The sequence below is a fragment of the Rhinopithecus roxellana genome, chromosome 14, assembly GCF_007565055.1.
Source record: "Rhinopithecus roxellana isolate Shanxi Qingling chromosome 14, ASM756505v1, whole genome shotgun sequence".
NCBI classification, from domain to species: Eukaryota; Metazoa; Chordata; class Mammalia; order Primates; family Cercopithecidae; genus Rhinopithecus; species Rhinopithecus roxellana.
In genome coordinates this window covers 78902223-78927872 of record NC_044562.1, presented here as the reverse complement: position 1 = coordinate 78927872, position 25650 = coordinate 78902223, and the positions used below count along the sequence as shown (strand labels likewise).

Genomic DNA, 25650 nt, shown 5'->3' with positions numbered 1-25650 from the left:
GGGAAAGAAAAGAGAGAAGTTAACTCCATTGTAGCCATTTAATCTCAAAGGAAGATCATCTCCAATTTAAGAAGGGATTCTTATTAAGCAGTGGTGTGCTGGTAAATGTTTAAGAATCAGTTATCCAGGAACAAAAAGGCCCTGGTTTGTAATGTTTGCTGATTTCCAGTGTGTAAATACTCCTACCAACGGCTGACTTCAAACTACCAACATGAATTCACTGAAACTGAACTTGGGAAGAGATGCACATAATTGGCTCTCTCAAGCCAGTATAAACCAGCTTCAGCACACCATTGCACATCTTGTGCGCAATACTTACTGCAGTTGATTTCATCTGAGGAGTCCCTGCAATCAACTTTCCAATCACACTTCTGACTGGTGTTATAGCAGGCTCCATTGTCACAAGTAAGCTGCTCACATGTTGCGTATTCTATTGTTTAAAAAAAAAAAAAAAGGAAACAGCAAACAAACCTTAAATTTCCTTCAGCAAACATTTATTGAGTGATTACTATATGCAAGTCACTAAATGCTGAGCACATATTGATAGACACACAAAAAAATATGCTCCCTGGCTTCATGGAGAGTACGGCTGGACAGGGGAGACAAATATTAGTCAAGTAAGACACAAATGGTAAATTACAAACTGGGATAAGTGCCAATGTGGAAAGTACAGAGGACTGTGAGACTGCATAGCAGAAAAGTCTCCCCTAAAGAAGTGACTTTAGAGCTAAAAGATGAAGAATGAGAAAGAATTTAACTTTAGCTCAAAATGGAACATTATTTTACATAATACAAATAACATCCCAGGAAACTAAAGTACCACCGCACAAGCTTGGAAGAAAGAAAAGCCATTTCTTCCACTGGGGGGTGGAGAAAGAAAGCAGGCCTAGAGTTCAGGAGCCCTGGTGGCCCAGAGGTACCACTCGGCAGCTATTTACTGTGACTCAAGCTTCATGTCCTATGTTTCTACTTCCCTATCTGCACATTTGGATAATCTACTGCACAGGGTAGAGAGGCCTGAAAAGACCCTGTCTGGTGAAGCATGTTGAAAAGCATAATGTGCCCTCAAAGCACAAATTATTGTTGCCATGTTATGTACATGTGACCACCTCACTGCTACTCACTGGACCTGGTTTTCTAGGTCACAGTGGAAAATCAGGAAGTCCCTTACAGGAATAACATGCTATCTGTCCCTCCTCTCTACTTACCAGACTTGGACCACCTGTCTCTCGTGACTTCTTACTGGAGGCTTTATTCTGTGGATTGTTGATCTCTTTCCCCCATGACATAACGAAACTCCCTGAGATCAAGGATCCTGTCTTACTCATTTTAGAATCCCCAACACTTAGTACAGGGGTGGTGGAACATTACTCACTGTGCTCAAGAAATGTTCAATATTGCTATTATTTATCACAGGTGAACATTTTAGTCATTTGGCTTTTTAAAATATTTTGAAGTTCTGCCTTTTATGGCCTTTGAATACCCTCCTTTTCACAAATGTGATATCTTCCTTGGTCTGACCATCTTTTTCATGAAAGATTATTTTTGTATTGATTAGCAGGTCATCTTCTGATTTCTTTTTAACAAAGGAAAAGGTATGTCTTAGTTAACTTTGAGTCTCAATTTTGCACTTAAGAACCCCATTTGAGATTTTATAGAGATATAAATATATTGAAGATAATTCTTTGGATAGTCCCAAGTCTTTTCAAGCAGAAGCTGTGTACAAAATTCTGTGCTGAAACTGTACTAAACTTGTGCCATGTTAACAACCTGCACTTTTTAAAAACGGACTCTCCAATGATCTTTTTTCTTTTCTTTTTTTTTTTTTTTTTTTTTTTTTTTGGTATAGTAAAGGAATAAGCCTAACTCTTCTCATCTCCAGAGGTTCAAAGTTAGTCTGTTAAGTGTCCTTAAATATCTCAATTGCCAGAGATACGTATAGTCGATCATATGTTAAAATGGAAGGTGTTTTTAAATAGCTAGTTAACATTTAAAATTTTTTCTGAATTTTATTTTGTTTTTTAATAGTCCAAAAGTGAGCCGGTGCCTAGAGTTATTGCTGTATTTCCTCGCTGAGAAGATATGCCTTACAAATGTACCTTCAAATGGGTCACACAACTCTCCCTTCAAGTGATGTTTACTAATTCTGCTTTCAAGAGATGCAAAAGACCAGGTGAGGCCAGCAAGCAATTCCTTTGCCCTTGTGAGCCAGATAGCTCCTAGAGTCAATGTGTTATCTAGCCTTTTAAGAGCAGGAGAAAAACCCATAGAAAACCCAGCTCTTTGCAACAGATAAGCTACTTGTCAGGAGGAAAATTAATCTGGGCTTGAACAGTGGCTACTTCATTTAAGGTGATAATTATAAAGAATCTGGAATAAGTGTGCTGGGTGGCTCTCTCATTTTCCTCATCCTGCTTTTTGAGAACCAGTGCCAGATAATTGAAAGGAAAAGGATTAAAACAGTAACCACTGACATGACTAAAAGTTTACTGACATGGCCCCATCCCCACCCAACAAACAAGGCCAGCTTGATATCATCAGGGAGGGTATTGTGATGGCCAGAGGTCAGCAGTTCGACTTTTGGAATGAAGAACGAACAGCTTTCTTGTCTCCATCCACACTGATAAAGAATCTCTCTCAATCAGCAGGGGACCCCTCTCAACCCCTGCACACCTTGATCTCTTCTGTGCATAGTTAACCTGAGATGTATACTTATAGGAAAGATTGCACAGAGCTCACTAACTCCACAAAATACTGAAAATACTTGGAAATATGTTTCCAAATGGTTTTCCCCCTTTGGAGATCCACACAGAGAGAACAGGTCCAAACTGTTAACACTGATCAAAGAAAGAAATGAATGGATTCTACTATCATTGCTAAAGATGTTAATGAGTTTCAGTCTCTACTCCAGAAAACAATAAGTCACAATCCTTTGAGCTTCCAACTGGGAGATATCTAAAACCTTATTTTTTGGTTTATTTGCTTGGCAAGCCTGAGTCTAACCTTCTTCCCAAAGAGCAAATCCATCATGTGGCTAAAATGTCCTGCAAGATTTTAAGTATAGGGTAAAGTGCAATATGAGAGGCGACCATATAAAAGAACACCAAGGAAACTCTTATTTCTGAATTCGGTTTTAATGGAAAGATCAACAAGTAGCTATAAAAAACCTTAAAGGTCTGGGGTTTTTCTTTAAGGTTTTCCTAACACAAAAAGGTGAGAATATCCTTCCTCACACCACTCCTTGCTTCCCCTTTCTTTATTTTCTCCCGGTCCCAAAGATACATGTTCAGATTTGTTATCCCATAATTGGGAGCTGCCCCCAAAATATGCAGACAAGAGTTTTTATATTTTTTCACTGATTTGGTTTGGAGCAAGAAAGTTCCATGCTATAGTTCTGTTTACATAATCAGGGAGGAGGGTGTAGAAATGTAGTTTGAAGACCTTGTAGACCTCTTAGAATGGAACTCATTTTAAGCAGAGTATCATACAGCAGAATAACATACAAATATAAGGCACTATTCATTATTATCTTGACAGGAAGACTGTAGACATGTTTTATTCTCACAATTTGACAACATGGCTGAAAAGAACATAGAAAAGATCATTATTATGAAGAAGGGATCTTAAAAGTAGGTTAGGAAACTTAAGCCAAGATTGGGAAACACACACACAAAAGAACTTACCGATACAAGTCCAGCCCAGACACCTGGGACTTTTCAAGGTCCTAGAGTCGTCCTTTATAAGTTACTTTATGTTATTTACTCTGGCTCCAAGACAGATTTATCCAGTCAATGTAATGATTTGCCAGAAAGAATCTACCAGTTTGGCCACGAGCACTTACTTGCAAGTACTACCCACAAAGTTGAACAAGCAATCATCATCATCATCATCATCATCATCATCATTATCAATAACATATGTTAAAAACTATGTGCCACACATGTGTCAAAGTAGTCAATATGTATAAACTCACTTCATCTTCATAACAACCTCATGAAGTAAATACTATGATGACTCCCATTTTATAGAGGAAGAACTTGAGGCATTAAGAGGTTAAGGAATTTGAGAACGATCACATAACTGGTAAAGTTGGAGAGCCAGAATTCAAATCCAAGCAACTTGGCTCCATAACCCATGTTACTAACCATTGCCACAGATACAACTACCACTTACAGGCTGCAGAGTAAGTAACAGGAAGAAGCGAAAAATTAAAGAAGAAAGAAATTGAATGGAATGGTAATAGGAAGTTTTTAAAAGAGATTATGACAAGAAAAAGGAGAAACCCAAGAGGAAGGGGGGAAGATTTTCTTTCTGCCAGACAGTTTCCCATCCACATTAGGAAAAAGGGAGAAGTGAGGCCAACTCTAGTTTCCCACAACTTATGGCATAGTCAACAAAGTACTTCAGTATGATATAATCTAGGAATTCTAGGAAACCTACACAGGAAAAACAACTTTCCAGAAGGAGTACCAGGAAAAACAGGAGAGTCAATACCAAAAAACAGGCCATAAAGTTAAAGTCTCACAAAGGTACCACCACCACTCCCCAAGCCCCCATTCCTGGTGAATTTCAAGTCCCTAAAGTGACTGCCATCATGGACTAGCTCCTAGGGAGTGTAGCAATATACAAGGGGAAAAAACAGAGAAGTATTTCCTGCCTCTGTCCAAAAGTAATTTGAAAAAGCGTTCAATAAAAAGTTATATAAAACCAGATTTATTAAAAAAGAAATTCAGAAAAAAAAAGAAAAGGAAGGAAGGAAGGACAGGAGGAAGGAGGGAAATGGAGGGAGGGAAGGGGAGGGAGGGAGGGAGGAGGGAGTAAGGAACGAAGAAGAAAGAAAGGAAAGTTAAAGGAAAGAAAGAAGGTAGGACGAAAGAAGAAAGACAGACGTGAAGGAGAAAGAAAAAAAAAAAACACATAACGACAGTAAAAAGAAAGAACAATCACACAACAGAAAACAACACAACATCAAGCAAGAAAGACCAGAACGACAGACCAACGAAGGAAGAAAGAAAGAGAGAAAGAAAGAAATTCAGCACCTTGGAAAGAGAAAGAAAATATGGTCATCCCCGAGGACTAGTAGAATTGAAGTAACATCAAGTTTAGTCTGGGTGGCTTTCAGGAAGCCAAAGCAAAAAGAGAAACAAACTAAATTATTTAGTTTTACTTAGCTCACTCCCTTTGTACTAGCTGGGTCTTAAGGCCCAGACTCCTTGCTGGTCTTTATCCATGGCGACCTAATCTTAGCCCTCAATTAGAAATGTGCCTGAGAGCGTTGCTGCAAGGATTCCAGATCCACAGCACTACCTTCTTCCCATACACAGAGCTGTCACCAAAAACTGCAAAGGAGATAAAAACTGACATAGTTCCTTATTTCTTTTAAAAAAATAAATAAATAAAACCTCACACAAGCTATATTACAAAAGTGGCCAAGCAACAAGATGGAAAAATGTGCATCAAATGTTCCAAGGAAGAGTACAAAGAAGTAAGATGCCTTCTAAGGGGTAAACAAATGTTTATAATGTACATCATGTTTAGTGGCACTGGGCTACATGTTTCCATTGAAGGCCAGACAACACCATGGTTCCATACCTTAGTAGTTATTCCCAGGGACCCACCCGGGCAGAACAAAAGACAAAATCTAATCAAAGAGACAGGAAAACTAGCTGCACCCCAGCATTATAAGAGTAGCCACTTTCCAATCACTAGAAATGGCGTGGTTCAGCCTCCCTGCTGGAAACCTAGCCCCAAATAATTTGAGTACTTATCAGTAAATCATTGCTGGGTGAATGTCAATATCCTAGAAACCAGTTATTCTACAGAGTGATGCCTTCTTCTTAATTAGAATTCTCTTGCGTTCAACATATATTTATTGAAATGTGACTTCATAGATACTGTGCTAAAAATTAAATTAAAAGGTAAACAAAATTATAAGTGAAGTAGCAATTCCCACAGCATTTTATTAATCAATCCATACAAAAATAATTATTGCACACCTATAGGTGTGCAAGGTACTAAAGAATGAAATAAAATCCCATTTCTCCTGGAACTGACATTCTGTTTGGGAAGAGTGGAATTACAGCTATTAAAGTAAATGTAGCAATGGGAAAAAAAGTTCCAAAAATAGAGCTGGGTAAAAGGTAAAGAGTAACTATGGGGACTAGCTCTCTGAGAAGTGACATTTGAACAAGAACTATTCGGCTTAGCATAATGGCGGTCATTGGTAGCATTGAAAGAATGTTTTCAGGAGATTGGTGAAGATGAAGGACTATTTTCAGTGAGTTCTAAAAAAAAGGACAATCAGTTGGATATATTACATAGGTTAAAAAAAATTTTTTTTAAAGAAAGAAACAGGACGCGAGTAAATGGAAACAGCCGTTAACGATAATGCTAGGAAACTCTGTTGTTAAAGGGAGCAGAGTAATTGGCAACAGCTAAAAGGGATCTTAGGATCTTTTTAAAGACAGCGGATGTTTATAACATCCTTGTATGATGGAAACTAAATAAAAGAGAGTTTTCTCTCCTTCCTCCAGGTTTCAGGGCTCTGAATCCTATCTCAATTGTGAGAATGCTAAAAAGGTACATGTGATGTGACAGGTAAGATGGGGTCCTTTGGAGAGTCGCCTGCTTCTTCTTTCTAGCTTCAGGGAGAGAGAGAATAGCAAGGGCAAGGCTCATTGGGCAGCTTAAATGTGGAACTGAGTTTGAAGAACATGTTCTTCATGCACCCTCACAGTCCACAAAATGACTTTAAGCATCTTCTTTATTCCCCTCCCACTGTTCCCTCAGCTGGAGTTTCAGCAGTTAGAGATATAAAGAAAAATGTTTAAATTCTAAAGACCAGAAAGTCAATAGAAATAAAACTTCTGAGACAAAGCAGCCCCAGTTGCAGGCAGACCAAATACTGCTGATTACCGGCAAGAAAGCCTTCATTGTAACAGGGATTTTACCCTTTCTTTGGCATTCCTAAGTAACAAAAGAGAAGTGCTGCAAACCAACGATAATTAGCAATAGTTTTATTCACACCAAAATCATTCTAATATGGTGCTTGAAAAAGCAAAATAATCTTTTCACTTAACAGAAAAAAAACTGTACTATTTTTGAGCAACTGAAGGTCACTTCAATATATTAATTGAATGACCTATAATTGCTGCATTGTTCTGATGTTTATCTTAGACCCTGCATGAGTGGTTTTTCCTTGATGCTAATCCCATTAGAAGTAAAATGGACCACAGTTTTTAATCTCTCTGTTCCTTTAAAAAAAAAAAAAGTTAATTGACAAGCCGTTTAATATAAGATGCCATTTTACAGATGACCAGATTGAATAATAAAAGAACTAAGGGTGAAAATGAGCTTTTACCTGTTTCGCAACTATATATATATATACACACACACACATACATATACACACACACACATATATATTCAGAAATTTTTCTAAAAGGGTAAAATAACCACCAATACCTTATGCATATAAAGACGAAGCAGACTTTAAAAAGACCAAACGCAGTAAGAATCACTCATACTATACCAAATTTATCTCAAAAATAATCTTTTTGTTGAGACCCTAATACCCTCGCCTTCCTCACCATCTCGACCATTCTCTCACCTCCTCTCTCCCTGCCTGCCTCCCTAAGAGGACTCGTACACACCACTCTTTGTTCTGTAAAGGAATGCCTGGAATGGACACAAGGTACTCTGTCTTGGAGCTCAGTGTCTTAATTTTAGAAGCTTGAAAGGGTATGAACTACAACGTAGGGGTCTGGAATGACAGGCAGGGCTATGAACTACAACATCAAGCTCCCTAATCCTTTTGAATATTGGAGGAAAGAATTGAGTCCTTCTTTGGAGTTTTTCCAACATCCATTACTATTTTTAGGTGGTTTCCAGGTACCTAATATATTCATTCCTATAGGCCATTCTATTTCTGAGAAATAGAAAAACAAAAGCCCCATTCACAGGCTGATTCTAAGTTTGTCCACAAGTAATGATTTCCATGCATCGTCACTGCAGAAATAATAAAGTGTCATGTCTCATGGAGATGATTTCTGACTAAGTCTCACTTAATCTTTGATCACATGAAAACATTCTAATTTAAAGCAACTAATAACAGCTGTTAGATACCTAATGCAGCATTTAAAATAACTAAGTACTGCTATGACTAAATGGATTTCAGCAATGATCATCAATGGCTACTCACATCACAGACAGCTAGCTATCCTGTGTCTCCTAATGAAAATACACACATTTACATATAAAGTATTCTTGCCTTCTCTTGTTTCCGCCCCCCCCCCCCACCTCCAAGAAAACCCTTGCACCTGTTCAGTCTCCCAAATTAGTGGTTCTCAACTGGATGATTTTGCTCCTGGAGGACATTGACAATGTCCAGAGTCACCATACTTGGAACTAGAAGACAAATTAAGCCCTATCTCTACTATACAACCTCAAACAAGTCACTCTTCTCTCTGAAGTTTTCATTTATTCATAAGACATTATAATAGTGCCTGCCCTATTGTCCTCATAAAGGAACCTAACAGTAACAACTAGAATTTAATAATGCTCTGAAATTTACAAAAGGCTACAAAATATAACATATGATTTATCATTATTATTAATCAAAAGTATCTTCTTCATTTGCCTCAATGAAGAATCTACTGTGTGCTTTACAATTTTGTGACAATTTTGGATTGTCACAACTGGGCAATGCTACTGACATCTAATGGATAGAGGTCAGGGATACTGTTAGACATTCTACAATGCACAAGAAAGAACTGTCCGGTTCCAAATGTCATTAGTGTCAAGGTCGAGAAACCCTGCTCCAGGTCTAGCTACTAATTGCCAGGAAATACAGAGGACAGAGAACATGTTAAAGGACATCAGGGAACACAATGAGCACAACCCAGACTGTGGGAAACTCCAGGACAAGTGACCTGGGTTTTTTTTTAACAAGTAAATTGCAAGGGGTAAAGAACAGAAATAGAAGGAAACCCCACAAATTGAAAGGCTTATGAGACACATCAACTAACTTGAACATAAATATTTTATTTGGACTTCAATTTAAATAATCAAACTGTAAAAAATAACAAGATGATTGGGGAATTTTAAAAACGGACTTGATATCTGATTATTTTAAAGAAGAGTTGTTTAATTTTTAGGTGTGATAATGATATTATGTTTATGTTTTAGTCCTTATTTTTTGGGACAAATACTGAAATATTTACAGGTGGAATTATATAATGTCTAAGAAATACTTCAAAATAATGGGGAGAATAAAGAGAATAAATAAAACAATACTAGTTATGAGTTCATCATTGATGTAATTATTTGATGCATAAAAAGGGGTTCACTATACAATTCATGCTTTTGTATATGTTAAAAAAAAAAAACCTTCCATACTAAAAAATGTTTAGACAATAATATGTAAAAATAATAAAATAGCTAAGTAACCTTTAAACAAAAATAAGTTACACATTTCTATTCCTAAAGCAAAATCTTTTAAGAGCACAGACATACGGTTGAGACCTAGGTTAAAATCCTGGCTCCCCTACTCTTACATCTTGATAATCTTTACACTCTCTGTAAAACAGAGCTGGTCCTCATACCCGCCTTGCAGCATTGATGTGAAAAGTAGGCAAGATGGTGGCTGGTGCTCGGTGACTGGCAGTTCCCTATCCCATTTTCCACAAGAGCTTTAAACAAAGAAGGAAAACAAAATGGGACCACTCCTGTGGCCCGTCCCCTATACTAGCATTTTCTAAGGCTTTGATCTAGGCCATTCATTTCCTTCTTGTACATATCTGACTGTGACCAGATCAAAGCACTAACAAAGAATAAGAAGATTCTTTTCTACCTTTCCCCTGATTTCTGAGGTGTTTTATTTTTATTTTATTTTTTACACTCTTTCATAAATGAAACTTAGCAATCAATAAACAAGGTAGAGGGAAATAGGAAAGAATACCTCACTGCAAAATCCCTTACATGCATGTGATTCATTTTAGGCCACAATGTGCCCTGAAGGGTTCATAACTTACATGATTCCAGAAACAATAAGCCAAATTTAGTTTTCTTTCCTTAGTGAATCATTATTTCACCAACTATTTGTACTTAAATTTTTTTAATTAAAAAAACTTGATTAAAATCTCCTGCCCAGATATAATAGCTTATAAATCTCACTTCCTCTGCTTCATTCCCTTTTACAGCAGCCACTTGCATATTCGTAGCCTGCCAGGTTTTTGCCAGAAGGTTCACTGGCAAAGTTGTGAGCCGGTTGTATTAGTGACTTTAGACTTGGCTGCAAACATTCTGTTTCAGGTGATTTTTATTTTCCCCAAAGTAGCAATTCCTTTAGTCCCACTGCATTTGCAATGAAGCACTCATTTTCATCTACTTGTAAATAAGGGATAAAGACACAGACTTTTGGCTGGTGGCACAGGCCTCTGGTGGTCTCTTAACTCGTACAAGATAGGACTTTCTCCTTCTGTAAATAAAGCCCTCCACGAAGAGCAATCACCATACTTGGAACTAGGAGACAAATTAAGCCCTATCTCTATTATACAATCTCAAACAAGTAACTCTTCTCTCTGAAGTTTTCATTTATTCATAAGACATTATAATAGTGCTTGCCCTATTGTCCTCATAAAGGAACCTTATAGTAACAACTATAATTTAATAATGCTCTGAAATTTATAAAATGCTACAAAATATAACATACAATTTATCATTATTATTAATCAAAAATATCTTCTTCATTTGCCTCAATGAAGAACCTACTGTGTGCTTTACAAAGCACTGAAAGGAGAATCCTTGACCCCTGAACTTGCTATTCTGTGGCATCCAGACACATGCCACCATCTCTAAACTTGCCAGAGTTTAGTCTAAATTCTTTGCATAATTTCCAGAGTGAAGGTAAATCCAAAGTGGAAACACTGTAATCTCTTTCAAAAAATAAAGACACATACACATGTATGTTTATTGTAGCACTATTTATAATAGCAAAGACTTGGAACCAACCCAAATGCCCATCAATGATAGACTGGATAAAGAAAATGTAGCATATATACACCATGGAATACTATGCAGCCATAAAAAGGAATGAGTTCATGTCTTTTACAAGGACATGGATGAAGCTGGAAGCCATCATTCTCAGCAAACTAACACAAGAACAGAAAACCAAACACCACATGTTCTCACTCATAAGTGGGAGTTGAACGATGAGAATACATGTATACAGAGAGGGGAATATCACACACTGGGGCCTGTCATGGGGGTGGGGGTCAAGGGAACGGAGAGCATTAGGACAAATACCTAATGCACATGGGGCTTAAAACCTAGATGATGGGTTGATATGTGCAGCAAACTACCATGGCACGTGTATATCTATGTAACAAACCTACACATTCTGTACATGTGCCCCAGAACTTAAAGTAAAATAAAAAATAATTAAATAGATAAATAAGAATACTTAAGATGAAAATTAGAACAGAACTATACTAGGAACTGTGCGAGGAAATGGAGAGACAAGGACAAATAGCACAGACGCTTCTCTCAAAGAAAAATAACATGCAAGGAAGAAAGCACTGGAGAAGCATCTTTTTAAAAAATGCACCATGTGGTCATGGTATGGATGGAAGTATAGGTCTTGCCTTTGCACATATACAAGTATGTCTTCCATGAACAGTATAGTTTGAAATGTACAGTGACTAGAAACAATTTGCTTGCCATAATCAATGTATGTTAGCTCCTACCCTAGTCACGGCACCATATTGGGAAGTTTAACAAAGTTTACACAAGATAGCTCCTTTATCAGAAAGTGTAAAGTCAACCACTTGTATCAAAGGAAGGAATTTAGAGACAATCCAGAGAACTAAAATTAAATCAGAATTATAAAACAATAGAGGAAATATCCCATGATAATAGGCTAAAACCTTAAATTTTCAGTCGGAGACATAATAACTGAAAATAATAACTGAAAAGTTTATGATCAAGGTTTCTAAGGTACACAAAAATCTGCTCACCAATTAACGGAAAACTGGGATAATTCCTTGAAGTTTGAAATATAAATTTAAGAGCAAACAAAAGGAAGTACAGTCATGAACCGCATATGGCTCTTTCGGACAACGACAAACAGGATGGGTTACATGTACTACAATGGTCCCCTAAGATTATAATACCATATTTTTGCTGTACCTTTTCTATGTTTACATATGATTAGATACATAAATACTTAACATTGTGTTCCAATTGCCTATAGTATTTAGCACAGTAACATGGTGTGCAGGTTTGCAGCTGAGGAGCAAGAGTAAATGCCTAGGGTATATACTGTTTACCCTGGGTGTGCAGTAGGTTAGACCATCCAGGTTTGCTTAACTACACTCTATCGTGTTCACACAACAACATAATTGCCTAACAACACGTTTCTCAGAATGTGTCCCCCTCATTAAATGACACATGACTATTGCTTTACATAGCACATAGTAAACTTATGAAATGCAGGAGTGCACTAAAAGGCCTGTCAGAAATATATACAATATATATATATTAAAAACATATATATAAACATATATATATTAAAAACTCAAGGAACTTATGGAAAAATTCATAAATGATAGACTTGTAAGAGCTTTTAAGAGAAACTAGGGGCCAGACACGGTGGCTCATGCCTGTAATCCCAGCACTTTGGGAGGCCGAGGCGGGTGAATCACCTGAGGTCAGAAGTTCAACACCAGCCTGACCAACATGGTGAAATGCCATCTCTACTAAAAATACAAAAATTAGCCAGGCATGGTGGCGCACGCCTGTAATCCCCGCTACTCAGGAGGCTGAGGCAGAAGAATAGCTTGAACCCGGGAGGCGGAGGTTGCGGTGTGCCGAGTTCATACCACTGCACTCCAGCCTGGGCAACAAGAGTGAAACTCCTTCTCAAAAAAATAAAAAATAAAAAGAGAGAGAGAAAGAAACTGTGGTATGTCTGACATTAAAGACAATTATATGGACTATAGGACTGACACAGCAGACTAATTCCTATCTTCTCGTATCCTAACAGTTCTATAGAAGCCTCAAAAGAGGAAGATTATTCTTTACTTCCCTGTTACTACATAATGAACTATGATTGCACTTTCTTATTTTGGTGTGGTAATACTTATACATTATACATAGAGTACTATGATTTGTATGTCTTATTTTGTGGTGATCAGTTACAGACAGACATAGTGTGCTGCTGTTATAGGAAAAGCCATTTTCAAAATGTAACACTTTTCCAAAGATAATCTGAAAAATGTTGAGTCCATAAAAGCAGGAAAACTAGTGAGAAATTTGACCTAGAAACTTACTATAGCTGTGCAATAACAGTTAAAATTGACCAAACTAGATTCTGTACTTGATGTATTTATCCTTCCTGTTGGAATCTATGTTCACATTAAAAGTTTCTTACCATAAAAAATACAGAAACTTGATGCACTAAGGCAGAACACTCTTAGAATGTCTTGTTAAAAATAGACTCTTATCAGAACATCACCTCTAATCCACAAAAGAATCTGCCAAGAGATTGCAATAACAAGAGGCATATTGTAGGCATTTATGTCCATCAGCAAATCTAACAAATTGATTAAAATGCCAAAGGGACAAGGGTGAAACCAAACACAGTGCAAGGACTAAAACAGACTTACGGCAGTCATTCTCGTCAGCTCCATCTGGGCAGTCTCTGACGTGGTCGCACCTGTATTCACCTGGGATACACTGACCGTTGGAGCATGCTATCTGATGACTTGAGCATGTACTTTGTGCTGTGAAGAGAAAAAATTATTACTTAATTTATAATTATTGCTACACACAGACGAATCTATTGGCATTAACAAGGATATTGGAAAGCAGAAAGTTCATGGGGACACAAGATAAAGTACCCGCTACCACCAAGCTGAGCTTACAATGCAAAAGCAAAAGTATAATATTATCAAAATGCCCAGAGAATAGTGTCCACATTCAAGCGTGCTACGTACACAATTACATTATCAACATGTGTAAAGAATACAATATAGATTTTTAAACTATATGGTGAAAAGGTTAATGAAATAAAAATTTTGCAGATAGGTATTAACCAAGGACGGGCAAGGTCCCCCCCAACCCACCCATTGAAATCCTAGTATAAACAAGAAGGAAATATACCAAAGCTTTAATAGCAGTTATTCCAGAGTGGTGTGAATATGAATATGAGTGATTTTATTTTTTCTATATAGTTTCCTCTATTCTATAAACTGTTTACATTGACCATGCATCAATTTTATAAAGAGGAAAAAAAAATTTTAAGCTAGCTTGATTTTATCCCATGTTGATTAACACAGGTGAAAGCAGGGCATCAGCAGTTCATCAAATTTGCCTCCAGATAAAACAGATAAAATCCAGTGAACTGATGCCCACAACCATGATGTGAAAGCTATCCTGTAAATCTGAGGCAGGAATTACCATAACATGGTAACATTATCTTATCGTAGGATTTTAAATCATCTACATACAAAGAGCTTTGGGGGGAAACGTGATCCACTAAAAATTATAATATAATCCCCTGATGGAAGAAAAAAGGTTTGCCCTCAATTTTTACAGAGCTTCTTATACTTACATATAGTATAGCTATTTAGGTTCAGCAAAACTTGGTTTTCTGATAATATTAGATATCTGTTAAGGAATGTACGACCAAAACTTAACATGAAAAACCTTTTCAAACAACAAGTAAACCTGACACTATGGCTCGTGCCTGTAATCCCAGCTACGGGAGACTGAGGCAAGATCACCCGAGGCCAGGAATTCAAGACTAGCCTGGGCAACATAGTGAGATCCTTATATCTTAAAAAAAAAAAAAAATTTAGTTGGACACAGTGGCTCACTTTCAAGTAGCTGTAGTCCTAGCTACTTGGAAGGCTGAGGTAGGAGGATCACTTCAGCCAAAAAAAACTTCTCTTTTTATGTAGTTACAGTGAGCTATAATCATGCCACTGCACTCCAGCCTGGGCAGCAAAGCAAGACCCCGTCTCTAAAAAAAAAAAAAATATGTAAAAGGTAAGTAGACAGTGACAGTTTTCAAGGTGGTACTTGAAAATTCAAACATAAAAAAATTATCATGTGATAAGATACTTTATAAAACCATAATTAACACCCTTCTCCATGCTTAATTGATTACATCTTCCTTGTCATTTTGTTCCTTCTTTCTGTTTAATTAATAAAATGGTGTCATATAATTCTGGAATAGCAAACAAAATTTTTCCAGTCAGCCTATTTCTAACACTAAATAATTTCATATTTTCTCTAAGTACCTGATACCTGTGGGTCCAATTTTACTTCTATTAATAAAGGTAGAATAGGTAGATTTTTCCAGAAGGCACTTAAATGTCTGAATTATGCCCATGGCAGAGAGACAATTTTATCTGAAAAAGGTTAAAGAGATTAATGCTTCCTCATTAAATTTCCATATAATTTATTTAAGTATATATTGCCAATTTTCACATAAAATTAAAGAACTTTCTTTTATTCCCGAGAAGGCAAGTCATGAGTGTCTCAAACAAAATATGAAAAGAAACTAGGTCAGGTATCAGTACTATTTCAATTACCTTGGCTTTCTTCTTTACATCAAGCCCAAATAATTCTAAATTTTGTGCTTAGGTTTTCAAAGGGCTTATGAAGGAGCAATTAAAAGCTCATTCAAATGTGAGGAAACAAATTAAAATTATATAATTCCATCAACCAATCTAATGCTGAGATTCATCTATTCATTAATTACACAAACATCTGTTGAAGGTCTATTATGTACCACACAGTATAGCAATATGGGAATCTGCAAATGAATAAGGCACAATCCCTACCCTCAAGAAGCTCATAGTCTTCTAGTGGACGCTTTAAGGAGTAATTAGAAATATGAAAATGGACTATAGGCACACAGGAATGATAGAACCATCAATCTGGGAACTTAATGCACTCTGGGATGGCAACATGCATGGGGACAGTTTCCTTGAAAAGGTGATACCTCCCTGGGTCTTAAAGAAGCAGCAGTCAGGTAGGCCAAAAGCAAAGAAGAACCATCTAGCACCGAGCATTCAGCATTCAGGCAGCTTGCACAGACACAAAAGGCTAGGACACAGCATGGCACGCCCACAGGAACTGAAAGCACTGCTGTGCCCAAGTGGCCACTTCAAGGCAAGAATAGCAAATGACAGACATAGGAAAATAAGCACCAGCCACATCCTGGAAGCCACTGTAAACCATGTTAGGGAATTGGAACTTTCTCCTGGAATTAATGGAGAGCTACCAAAGAATCTTAGTTAGATCAACATCAGTGTCAGAGAGAATCTAAGGATGCACAGGACTAGAGGCAGGGAGGCCAACCCAGAGGCTACTGCTGACACCCAAATGAGAGATGTTGGCAGTGGGAGCAGAAATAAAGAGATGGGCCAGACATGGTGGCTTACACCTATAATCCCAGCACTTGGGAGGCCAAGGTGGGTGGATTACTTGAGGCCAGGAGTTGGAGACCAGCCTGGGCAACATGGGAAAATCCCATCTCTACAAAAAAAATACAAAATTAGCCAGGTGTGGTGCCATGTGCCTATAGACCCAGCTACTCAGGAGGCTGAGAAGTGGGAGGACCATTGGAGCCCAGGAGGTCAAGGCTACAGTGAGCCATGATTGCACCACTGCACTCCAGCCTGGGCAACAGAGCAAGACCCTGTCTCAAAAAAAAAAAAAAATCTGTCCTTACAAAAAAAAAAGAGAGAGAGAAATAAAGAGATGAACTTTAGAAATATTTATAAGGCAAATTAGGCAGGAGTTGGTGATTCAATGTGGGCAGTGAAAAAGAGGAAGGAATCAAGAATAACTTCCAAGTTTCTAGCGTGGGTGCTTAGGGGATTGTGATAGCCTTTTCATGCTAATTGATTATATATTTCATGTCACTTACAGCAATCTTTCTTCTTCATCTAATAAAATATTTTCATTTTGAAATATGTTTCACAAATTCAACAAGTAAAAGAGCTTCCATCTGCCTATTTCTGATAATTTAAGACTGATTTCGTATTTTCTGCCAGTGCCTCATAGTGGGTTAAATGCTATTTATATTAATAAAGATAAAATATGTAGCCTAGCAAATATAGAAGGAAAATCCAGTTCAGGAAGGAAGATGATTATTTTCAGTTGGGACACCTTGAGTTCAAGGCACCTTGCAGAGGTTCAAAGGTAGTTGAGTATAAAAGACTGAAGTGTGGACAAAACTCTGGGTTGTAAACACAGATTTAGGTCTCATCAGGCCACAGAGGGTCACTAAAATCATAAGAATGATGAGACTATCCTGAGATTATCTAGAATGAGAAAAGCTGCTCAGGGCAGGGCTCTGAGCAACACCAATACTCAAGGTCTGAGTAGAAGAGGAAAATAAAATGGAATGACCAAAGCAGCTCAAAAGAGAGCCAGGACTGCTGGGAGTCATGGCAGCCAAGGGAGTGGTGTCAAGAAGGAGGAATTGTCTCCAGAGTCAAGTGCAGTCAAAATGCCCATTCAGTGTGACAAGGAAGGAAAAGTGCCCATCGGCAATCAGGAGTTCTCTGGTGACTTTAGTGAACACAGAGGTGGCATATTCTGTTTGTGGTTAAAAGATATCTAATGGAGAATTTTTATATCATTAAAAATGGGATAATTGCCTTATGAAATCCATGGTCATTTAAAATGATACACAATATTGTTTTAAAATGACTGCTATAAACTTATCTCCAGCCTCTTCTCCCAAGCAGTTGCCCTTAGTAGTTCCAATCCCCTCTGTATTATTATTAGCAAAGGGTCATCCACCACACACTGAATCGCAAAATAAAGCTCAGCTTTCTTCCCACTCTGTGAGAGGAATAAGGGAAAATAAACTCAAAACTATATAGCCAAAAGATGAACAACCCATCATTTATGCATTTAGTATCTATACTGTTAAAATGTCTGTACTGTCAAAAGTGATCTACAGATTTAATGCTATTTCTATCAAACTTCCAATATTATTTTTTACAGAACTGGAAAAAACTATTGTAAAATTTATATGGAAACAAAAAAAAGCCAAAAGAGCCAAAGTAATCCTAATAAAAAGAACAAACCATAAGCATCACATGACCCAACTTCAAACTGCAGTGTAAGACTAGAGTAAGCAAATCATCATGGCACTAGTACAAAAACAGCCACGTAGATCAATGGAACAGAATTAAGAACAAAGAAATAAAGCCACACACCTACAGACATTTGATCTTTGACAAAGTTGACAAAAATAAACAATGGAGGAAGGATTCCCTATTCAGTAAGTGGTACCGGGATAACTGGCTAGCCAGATGAAAAGAATGAAACTGGACTCCTATTTTCACCATATACCAAAATTAAATCAAGATGCATTGAACATTTAAATATATGATGTCAAATTACAAGAATTCTAGAAGGAAACCTAGGAAACATCATTCTGGACATTAACCTTGGCAAACAATATTTCTCCTCAGCCTGCAGATGGCCTATAAGTTTTGGAAATCAGACTGGCTCCCCTTGCTCCTCAGCCTGCAGGCAACCTATTGGGAGACCTTGTGATCATGTGAGCTAACACTTAATAAACTCCCATATATATATAAAAAAAAAAAAAAAAAAAAAGAACCTCTTCTCTACTTGAGAGAATGTCAGGTCTTCAGGATGCAAATTTTGAGACTTGAGCAGCTTTTGTGCAATCAAGAAAGGCCAATAGGATAAATATGGCAGAGCAAAAGAGTGAGGAAAAACTGGATAATGTTACTGAGCTGGGAATTAATCAACCCTAGAACAATCCTACAGTTAGGTTTCTTATTATGTGAGATAATAAATCCCCTTTTTGTTTAACTTTTGTGAGTTGTGTTTTTCTTTCCTTGCAGCCAACAACATCCGCAATGATACAAGAATGATTTTAAATTATACAAATCTCCTTAATAGAGAAAGGAATGGAATGATACACATGATAGACAAATTGCTCACAGGTCGCCATCTTATATTTACCTGACATGACTCTCATCTGAAATTACTTTCAGGCCAGGCATAGTGGGTCATGCCTATAATCCCAACATTTTGGGAGGCCAAGGCAGGAGGATCACTTTAGCCCAGGATTCCAGACCAGCCTGGGCAACGAAACAAGATCATATCTCTACAAAAAATTTAAAAATTAGCTGGGCATGGTGGTGCACACCTATAGTCCCAGCTACTCAGGAGACTGAAGCAGGAGGACTACCTGAGCCCAGGTGTTTGAGGCTGCAGTGAGCTGTGATCGCACCACTGCACTCCAGTCTGGGTGAGAGAGTGAGACCCTGACTCTAAAAATAATAATAATATAAAAATAAATAAAATAAAATTATCTTTAAACCTATTAAAACAGTCTTTTCCAGTTTGATCCCAAAGAAATTAGAATTTAAAGGTTTTTTCGAGGTAACTGAACCAAACCACCTCAATGTCCAGAGATGCCTCAGTTGCCAAGATCTGCTTCATCGCTACTATTTTCTTTCTTGTTCCAACTCATCCTATGGTGGCTGCAGCAGCAGTCACTGAAGTAACCACCAAGAAGCCCTCCAACAGACCTACCTACTTCCACTAAGTCAAAAAGAAGAGAGTTTAATATTGGGGCAGAGGGGGTGGAAAGTTTGAATACAAAGTATGCCACAGAGCCAAAGGACTCATTCAGCTGTCAACCACACACATGAAGACACCCAGCTATACACACCAATAAATATTTGGTTTCTTTCTTGAGCATAACATAATCAAAATTAAAGACTGGGAACCTATCTCATTTCCAAATTGCTGGGGTATATTCATAATTCTTCAGTACATCTGTACTTTCAATATCATCCAACCCCTGAATGAGATTGCTGGCATAGGTTCCCTTATGATTTAAGGCCCCGCTCCACATTTATAAAGAATCATCCCATAATGTGTAACCTCTCTGTGACAGGTTGGGTTTTAGGTGTCCACAAAGCCAAGCAAGATTCCTCTCCAAACACTTACAGCAACCTTGATGTTCATCTGAGCCATCATCACAGTCTTGATCTTGGTCACACACCCAGGAGTTGGGGATGCATTGTCCCTCACTCTGGCACTTGAAATAGCCCTGCTGGCAGGTCACAACAGCTAAAACAAACCAAAAGAGAACTCATTACGGCAATCATCCTCCCCACTATACTAGCAAGCAATGCTTGTTCCAGAAGAGTGTATCATGTCAACTGCCGTTCAATTTATTTGAAGGCAAATAGTAAACAACCCTTATACTAGAGTCTGTGGATGCCAGAGTTCACTTTCAGATAAACTCAGCAACAGCATCACAACAAACTCATGAACCAAAGCAACTTAAAAACACAGAGAATAAAACAAACAGCAGACATACACACAAATTATGGTAATGGTGTTAGATTAAAAGCTTCACTCAAGTAAAAATTAACCATGAGTTATTGTTAAACTATTCGTTTCATAATAACTAATAGTAAAGTATCATGATGAACTGGAAAATTCATGAGATTTGGAAAAGAAAACCCAGAATCAAATAATTATTATTTCCATGATTTACTTGCTTTAGGATCTTTGGCAGGTTCTCTGAACCTCAATGTATGCATCATAAAATGGGGACTATACTCATCTCACGGTTTGTTGTGAAAAATAAGTTAAATAATGTATGTGAAAGCACCATGTAATGTTAGTTGCTCTCACTAGCGTCATTGGTATTGTTGTTATTGTTATTATTTTTACAGGTCAATAAAATATAATACAGGTAACAACCTCTGAAGAGTTGTTGGCATAGCTGTTCACTTATTCCTTTACCCCAGATACACTGCTCTTGCCTTTTTGCTTTTATTGTTTAATCAAAATGAACTCAGTAAGGAGGCAAACAGTTAGCACATGATCGTGTCTCTACAAATATAGTTTAGTCCCTTGTTCAGAGTGTAGTCCACAAAGTAGCAGCATCAACATTAGCAGGAAGTTTACAGAAATGCAGAAGTTCAGGTCCCACCTCAAAATACGGAATCCAAATTTGCACTTTAATGAGCTCCCAGGTGATCCATTTGTGCATGAGTGTTTGAGGAGCACTGTACAGGACCCAGTCCTTACCCTTCCTCCCATTTTCAAATGCATTGTCATCTAAATGACACACCAAAGTTTGACTGCTATGGTATGCTATAAGATGACCAACAATTCAAAACAAAAATTTTTCACCTGCTTTCCTGATTTTTGAAAGATAACCTTCATTAGTTCACCTGCTGAAATGAAGGAAATTGCAGATGTATGATTGATCACCTATGGGAAATTGGGAAGAGCAACAGGATCTGTGCACAGACTTACCAACTGTAAGAACTTTAATAAATGACTTAACTTATCCAAGTCTCAATTTCCTAATCTGAAACCTACCTCAGAAGATTAGTGAGAAAACTAAATGACAAAATGTATGTGAAAGTCATTTAATAATTAATTAGATTTGAGGTTTACTACATTATCATATTTTTAAAATTTTTTTAAACTAGAATTTTTAAAAAACATAAATCACACTAACCAATTATGTGATTTCTTTTTGGTAATTCCAACAAGTTACTCTACATCCTTTACATAAAAATGGACTCCTCCTTGACTTACAAATCATAGTAGTTCAGATAACATTTTTTATTTGTTCTTGTGGGTGCACAAAATTCACAGAGTGAATATCAGTAATAATGACTTACAGGCTTCAGAAAACTGCACCCAAATATGTTTCCATATTGAAGTTGTGGTCAGGGATAAGGGTGAGATAGAAACTAATGTTCTATCATCAATGTGAATTGAACCCCTACTTCAGAAGGGAATGAAATTATTGTTAATGCCACCAGTTCTCTATTTAACCACACAGATCTCAAAACACTTTGGCCCAGACCCGGCTCTGTCACTAAAAGGCATACTCTTCTCTTTGTTGCAGGTGAAATCACCACGAAGCACTTACATTACTCAAAATAGAACTTAGCCTGGCCCCTCCTCACTTACCACAACCAATTTCATCCGCATCATCTGGACAGTCTTTGGTCCCATCACACCTCCAGTCTGCAGGGATGCAATGCCCACTTCCACAGCGAAAATGCTCACTGTCACATTCTGCAATAACAGACAGAAATTTTAAAAACGTATGCCATGCAGATATTTAACCGAAGAAATATAAATTTTTGATAAAAATGAAAAATTATTCAACTAATTATATAATCAAAGAAATACAAATTAGAAAATTAGGAAAACATTCTCCCAATGATAATATAAAAATATTTATTTGAATATCCACAGGAAGAGAGTGATTTTCATACATAGTTGATTAGTGTATACCTTGATGGAACTCATTGGGAAAGCTGTTTGACAACATGTATCTTGCTTTTTAAAAACACTTGATCTTTAATTTAGCACTTTTACTTCAAGGATTTTTTTCCTAAGGAACAAATCAAAGAAGTAGACAAAAATGTATGTATAAAGATTTTCATCACAACATTATTTGTAACAAAGGAAATTGCAAATTTCCTAAATGTCCAACAATAAAAGGATTTTTTTTTTTACATCTCTTTTTGACATATTAGTAACTTATAAAACGGTTATGGAGAAATTCTAAGTACTTAGATAAATACTGATAATGTAATGTAACAAAAACAAGGATGTAAATTTTTACTGATAACAGAGTTACATATGCAAAGAAAAAAAAAAAACAGCATAAAAAAGACCAGAATGTTAAGAGTGGTTATCTCTGATTGATAACATCATGAGTAACTTTTCATTTGCTTGACAATACTTTTTTGAGTTCCTCGCCTTATTTTTTAAGTGATTTTTTTATTACTAAATCATATACAGCAGGTTATGGCCTTTCATTCTTAGATTCAGACTAATATTTTGTCTTAATTTTTAAAAATTAAATTATAACTTGCCAGATCTATAAGCTCATCTCTGCAAACAATTTTTTTAAACCAAAGAGCCAAAAACAAAACAAAACAAAATCTCTGCAGCCAACCAGAGTATACAAACTTGACACCAAAAGTTTGACAGCCCAAGTGGCAGTGATAGTCCCTAGTGATACTGGAAGGACAATATAACTTAAACAAGCTCACTTCACTGAACAAATATATCCTGTGATTTTCCTAGGTCGCCCCAAAGGACAAAGTTCCCCAAATACCTGGCCAGTGACCTTCCCAAGCATTATGTGCCACACAGAAAAATTTTTCAAAGAGAGCAGCCACTACTAGCCCCACTTAAAGACTCAAAATTATTTTATTCTTTCACAAACTCATGGGATAAAGGAGCAATTTTTGGAGTTGGAAGAATAATTATATCTTCTCCGTGTATTTAAGCAATCATGCTAAATTACCCATTTCAGTTTTTGGCTAATTAACCAAAATTAGGTAAATATACAGATCAATTACCTACTCCTAAAATAAATAAGCAATGTGCTGTCCTGATTTGTGTAAATGCAGGCATATCAACAGCATGACATAAACATAGTTAAGTAATCTATTTCTAGGGTATATAGGCTACTTTGTTCATGGAATGTTCAAATCTGATTGTCTGGTAGTGACATCCTGATTTATAATGTATGCTGCAAATGGTCAGAAACTTCGCTTGGCTAAATGGTGGTACCGAGTGGTACAGGAGTACGTACACCCAAATACCTTCTATAGACTAATGCATGATGGTGGTTGGTGGTGCAGGTCTGGGGTTGGTGGTGCAGGTCTCTTATCAACTACCTTTAAAGCACAACAACCTCCCTTGCAAAAATGCCCCTAAGGAATGTACAAATTCACTCTGGAATCCCAGAACTTCTCATTGGATTTTGTTCTACAAAGCAATATTTCCATGGGAGATTAGGGGCTTTGGAGGTTTAGCTATTAACACAACATATATTAAATCACTTTTATCAATTAGGTCTATTGTTAGTAATCCAACATAATACATTTGTAAGTTCAGTGTATTTGTCTCCCTTAGTATCTGAGGTTGTAAAGGTAGTATCTTCTGGTTGAAAAATTATAACAATCATAAAGAACAGTCCTCTTACAGACAGTTTCATATTGCTATGGAGAAAAGAAAAGTATAAACGTAGAGACTGAGTACTTAGGAGGAAATTATCAGAACAATATATATTGCCTGTTTTGAAAATATATATAATTAATGCTATTTCTTAAGCAACTTTTATTACAAGTCCCATTTTTGAGGAGTGGGGTGGGGGGACTTGTTTGTTTTTGCCAAGCTAAAATGCCAAGTTAAACACATCATGAAAAGAACACAAAATAGAGACCCAAAAGTCATTTTATAAAACACTTTGAAGTCAGTTATTTAAAATCACACATGTGAAAAATGAAACTAATGGGGAAATGTTGCGATTAAGTAATTTTTATGGGCAGTGATTTTCACACTTGATCTCCTCACTCCATTATCTAATATATCAAATCCAATTTACTCAGTTTATCAACAGATCTATAATTCGTTTGTCAAATTCACCTTTTCAGTAGTAACTTCGATGCCTGTTTCTAACTCCCAAATGACTATTGTTTGGAAATATCTCTCCAGAAAAAACAAACTGATACTTTATCATTGCTGGCTGACCTCTCAGCAATCAGCCAAATGCTTCACTGGCCTCAGAAGCTCATTCTCTCATAAAGGGAGTATGTGTTGTTTAAAAATAAACCAAATATAAACCACTAGTGGAAAGGTCTGGATTAGGTCTAATAACAATTGCAAATGCCCCTGACTTCAGTTGGTCCATATGCACTTTATTTTGAGTGTTTTGTTTTAAATAAGTAGCCTTTATTCACAAGCCCTCCAAAAGTTTTATCTAGATATTATCTACCTTTTTGTTATTTAAGTATTTGAAGTTTAAAAAAAGGGGGGGGGGGATGATTTCATACATTGGAGCCACCCACAGGGAGAAAAAAAAATCTACATAGAGCCAGTTTTAAAACTTTGTTCAGAAAATAGTCTCAAAACTGCCATATTCAACCAATCCAGTTTTAGCCAAGAAGTAACCTTGCAAACAATCATTTACGTAACTTGAAAACATTCTCCAGGAGCCTCTCTGGTTTGGGGGCTGCCTGATTTTAAAAAAGAAAAAAAAAATCCCTCTAGTAAAAACCAAGGATGAAAGGAGGAAAATACAATCCACATTGAAATAAAAACATTTTGTTAAGAACCAGGCAATCATCGCAAAGGAACCATTAGAACCAAATGAACACCCTATCTCTCCAGCACCAACCCCTGCCTGTCCCATGAATCAGAATAGATGATGCAAAGATGAAAAGTAGTACTCATATGGTGCTTAAATGGCACACACCATTCTAAGTGCTCTGCCAACATTAGCTCATTTAATCCTCATAATAACCCTATGAAATAGATGCTGTTATTATGAACATTTTGCAAATAAATAAATTGAAGCACAGAGCAATTCAGTAACTTGCCCAAGATCCAACAGCAAATATGTGCAAAGCAAGGATTTGAATCTGACAGTTCTGATTCCAGTATTCGTGCTACTTGACCACTACTCTATGTTTCCTTCCACCAAAAGAAAAAGTTTATTCCACTAAACTCAAGAATGAATGGAAAAATCTGATTTTTTACCCCCAAAGCTGCTCTCAGTTAACATTAACTGAGTTCATTATTGGG

At 36.9% G+C, this 25650-nt stretch overlaps 1 protein-coding gene across 1 annotated transcript in view; it reads right to left on the bottom strand.

The window, feature by feature from the left end:
• LRP2 (LDL receptor related protein 2) overlaps positions 1 to 25650 on the bottom strand; it is a 227082-nt gene that overhangs the window by 165044 nt on the left and 36388 nt on the right. Inside the window, exons 2-5 of the mRNA XM_030916829.1 lie at positions 22012 to 22119; positions 20017 to 20139; positions 13665 to 13781; positions 320 to 430 (exon numbers count right to left, since the gene is read on the bottom strand). Coding sequence (XP_030772689.1) covers positions 320 to 430; positions 13665 to 13781; positions 20017 to 20139; positions 22012 to 22119 — 459 coding nt within the window. The remainder of the gene's footprint in view (positions 1 to 319; positions 431 to 13664; positions 13782 to 20016; positions 20140 to 22011; positions 22120 to 25650) is intronic.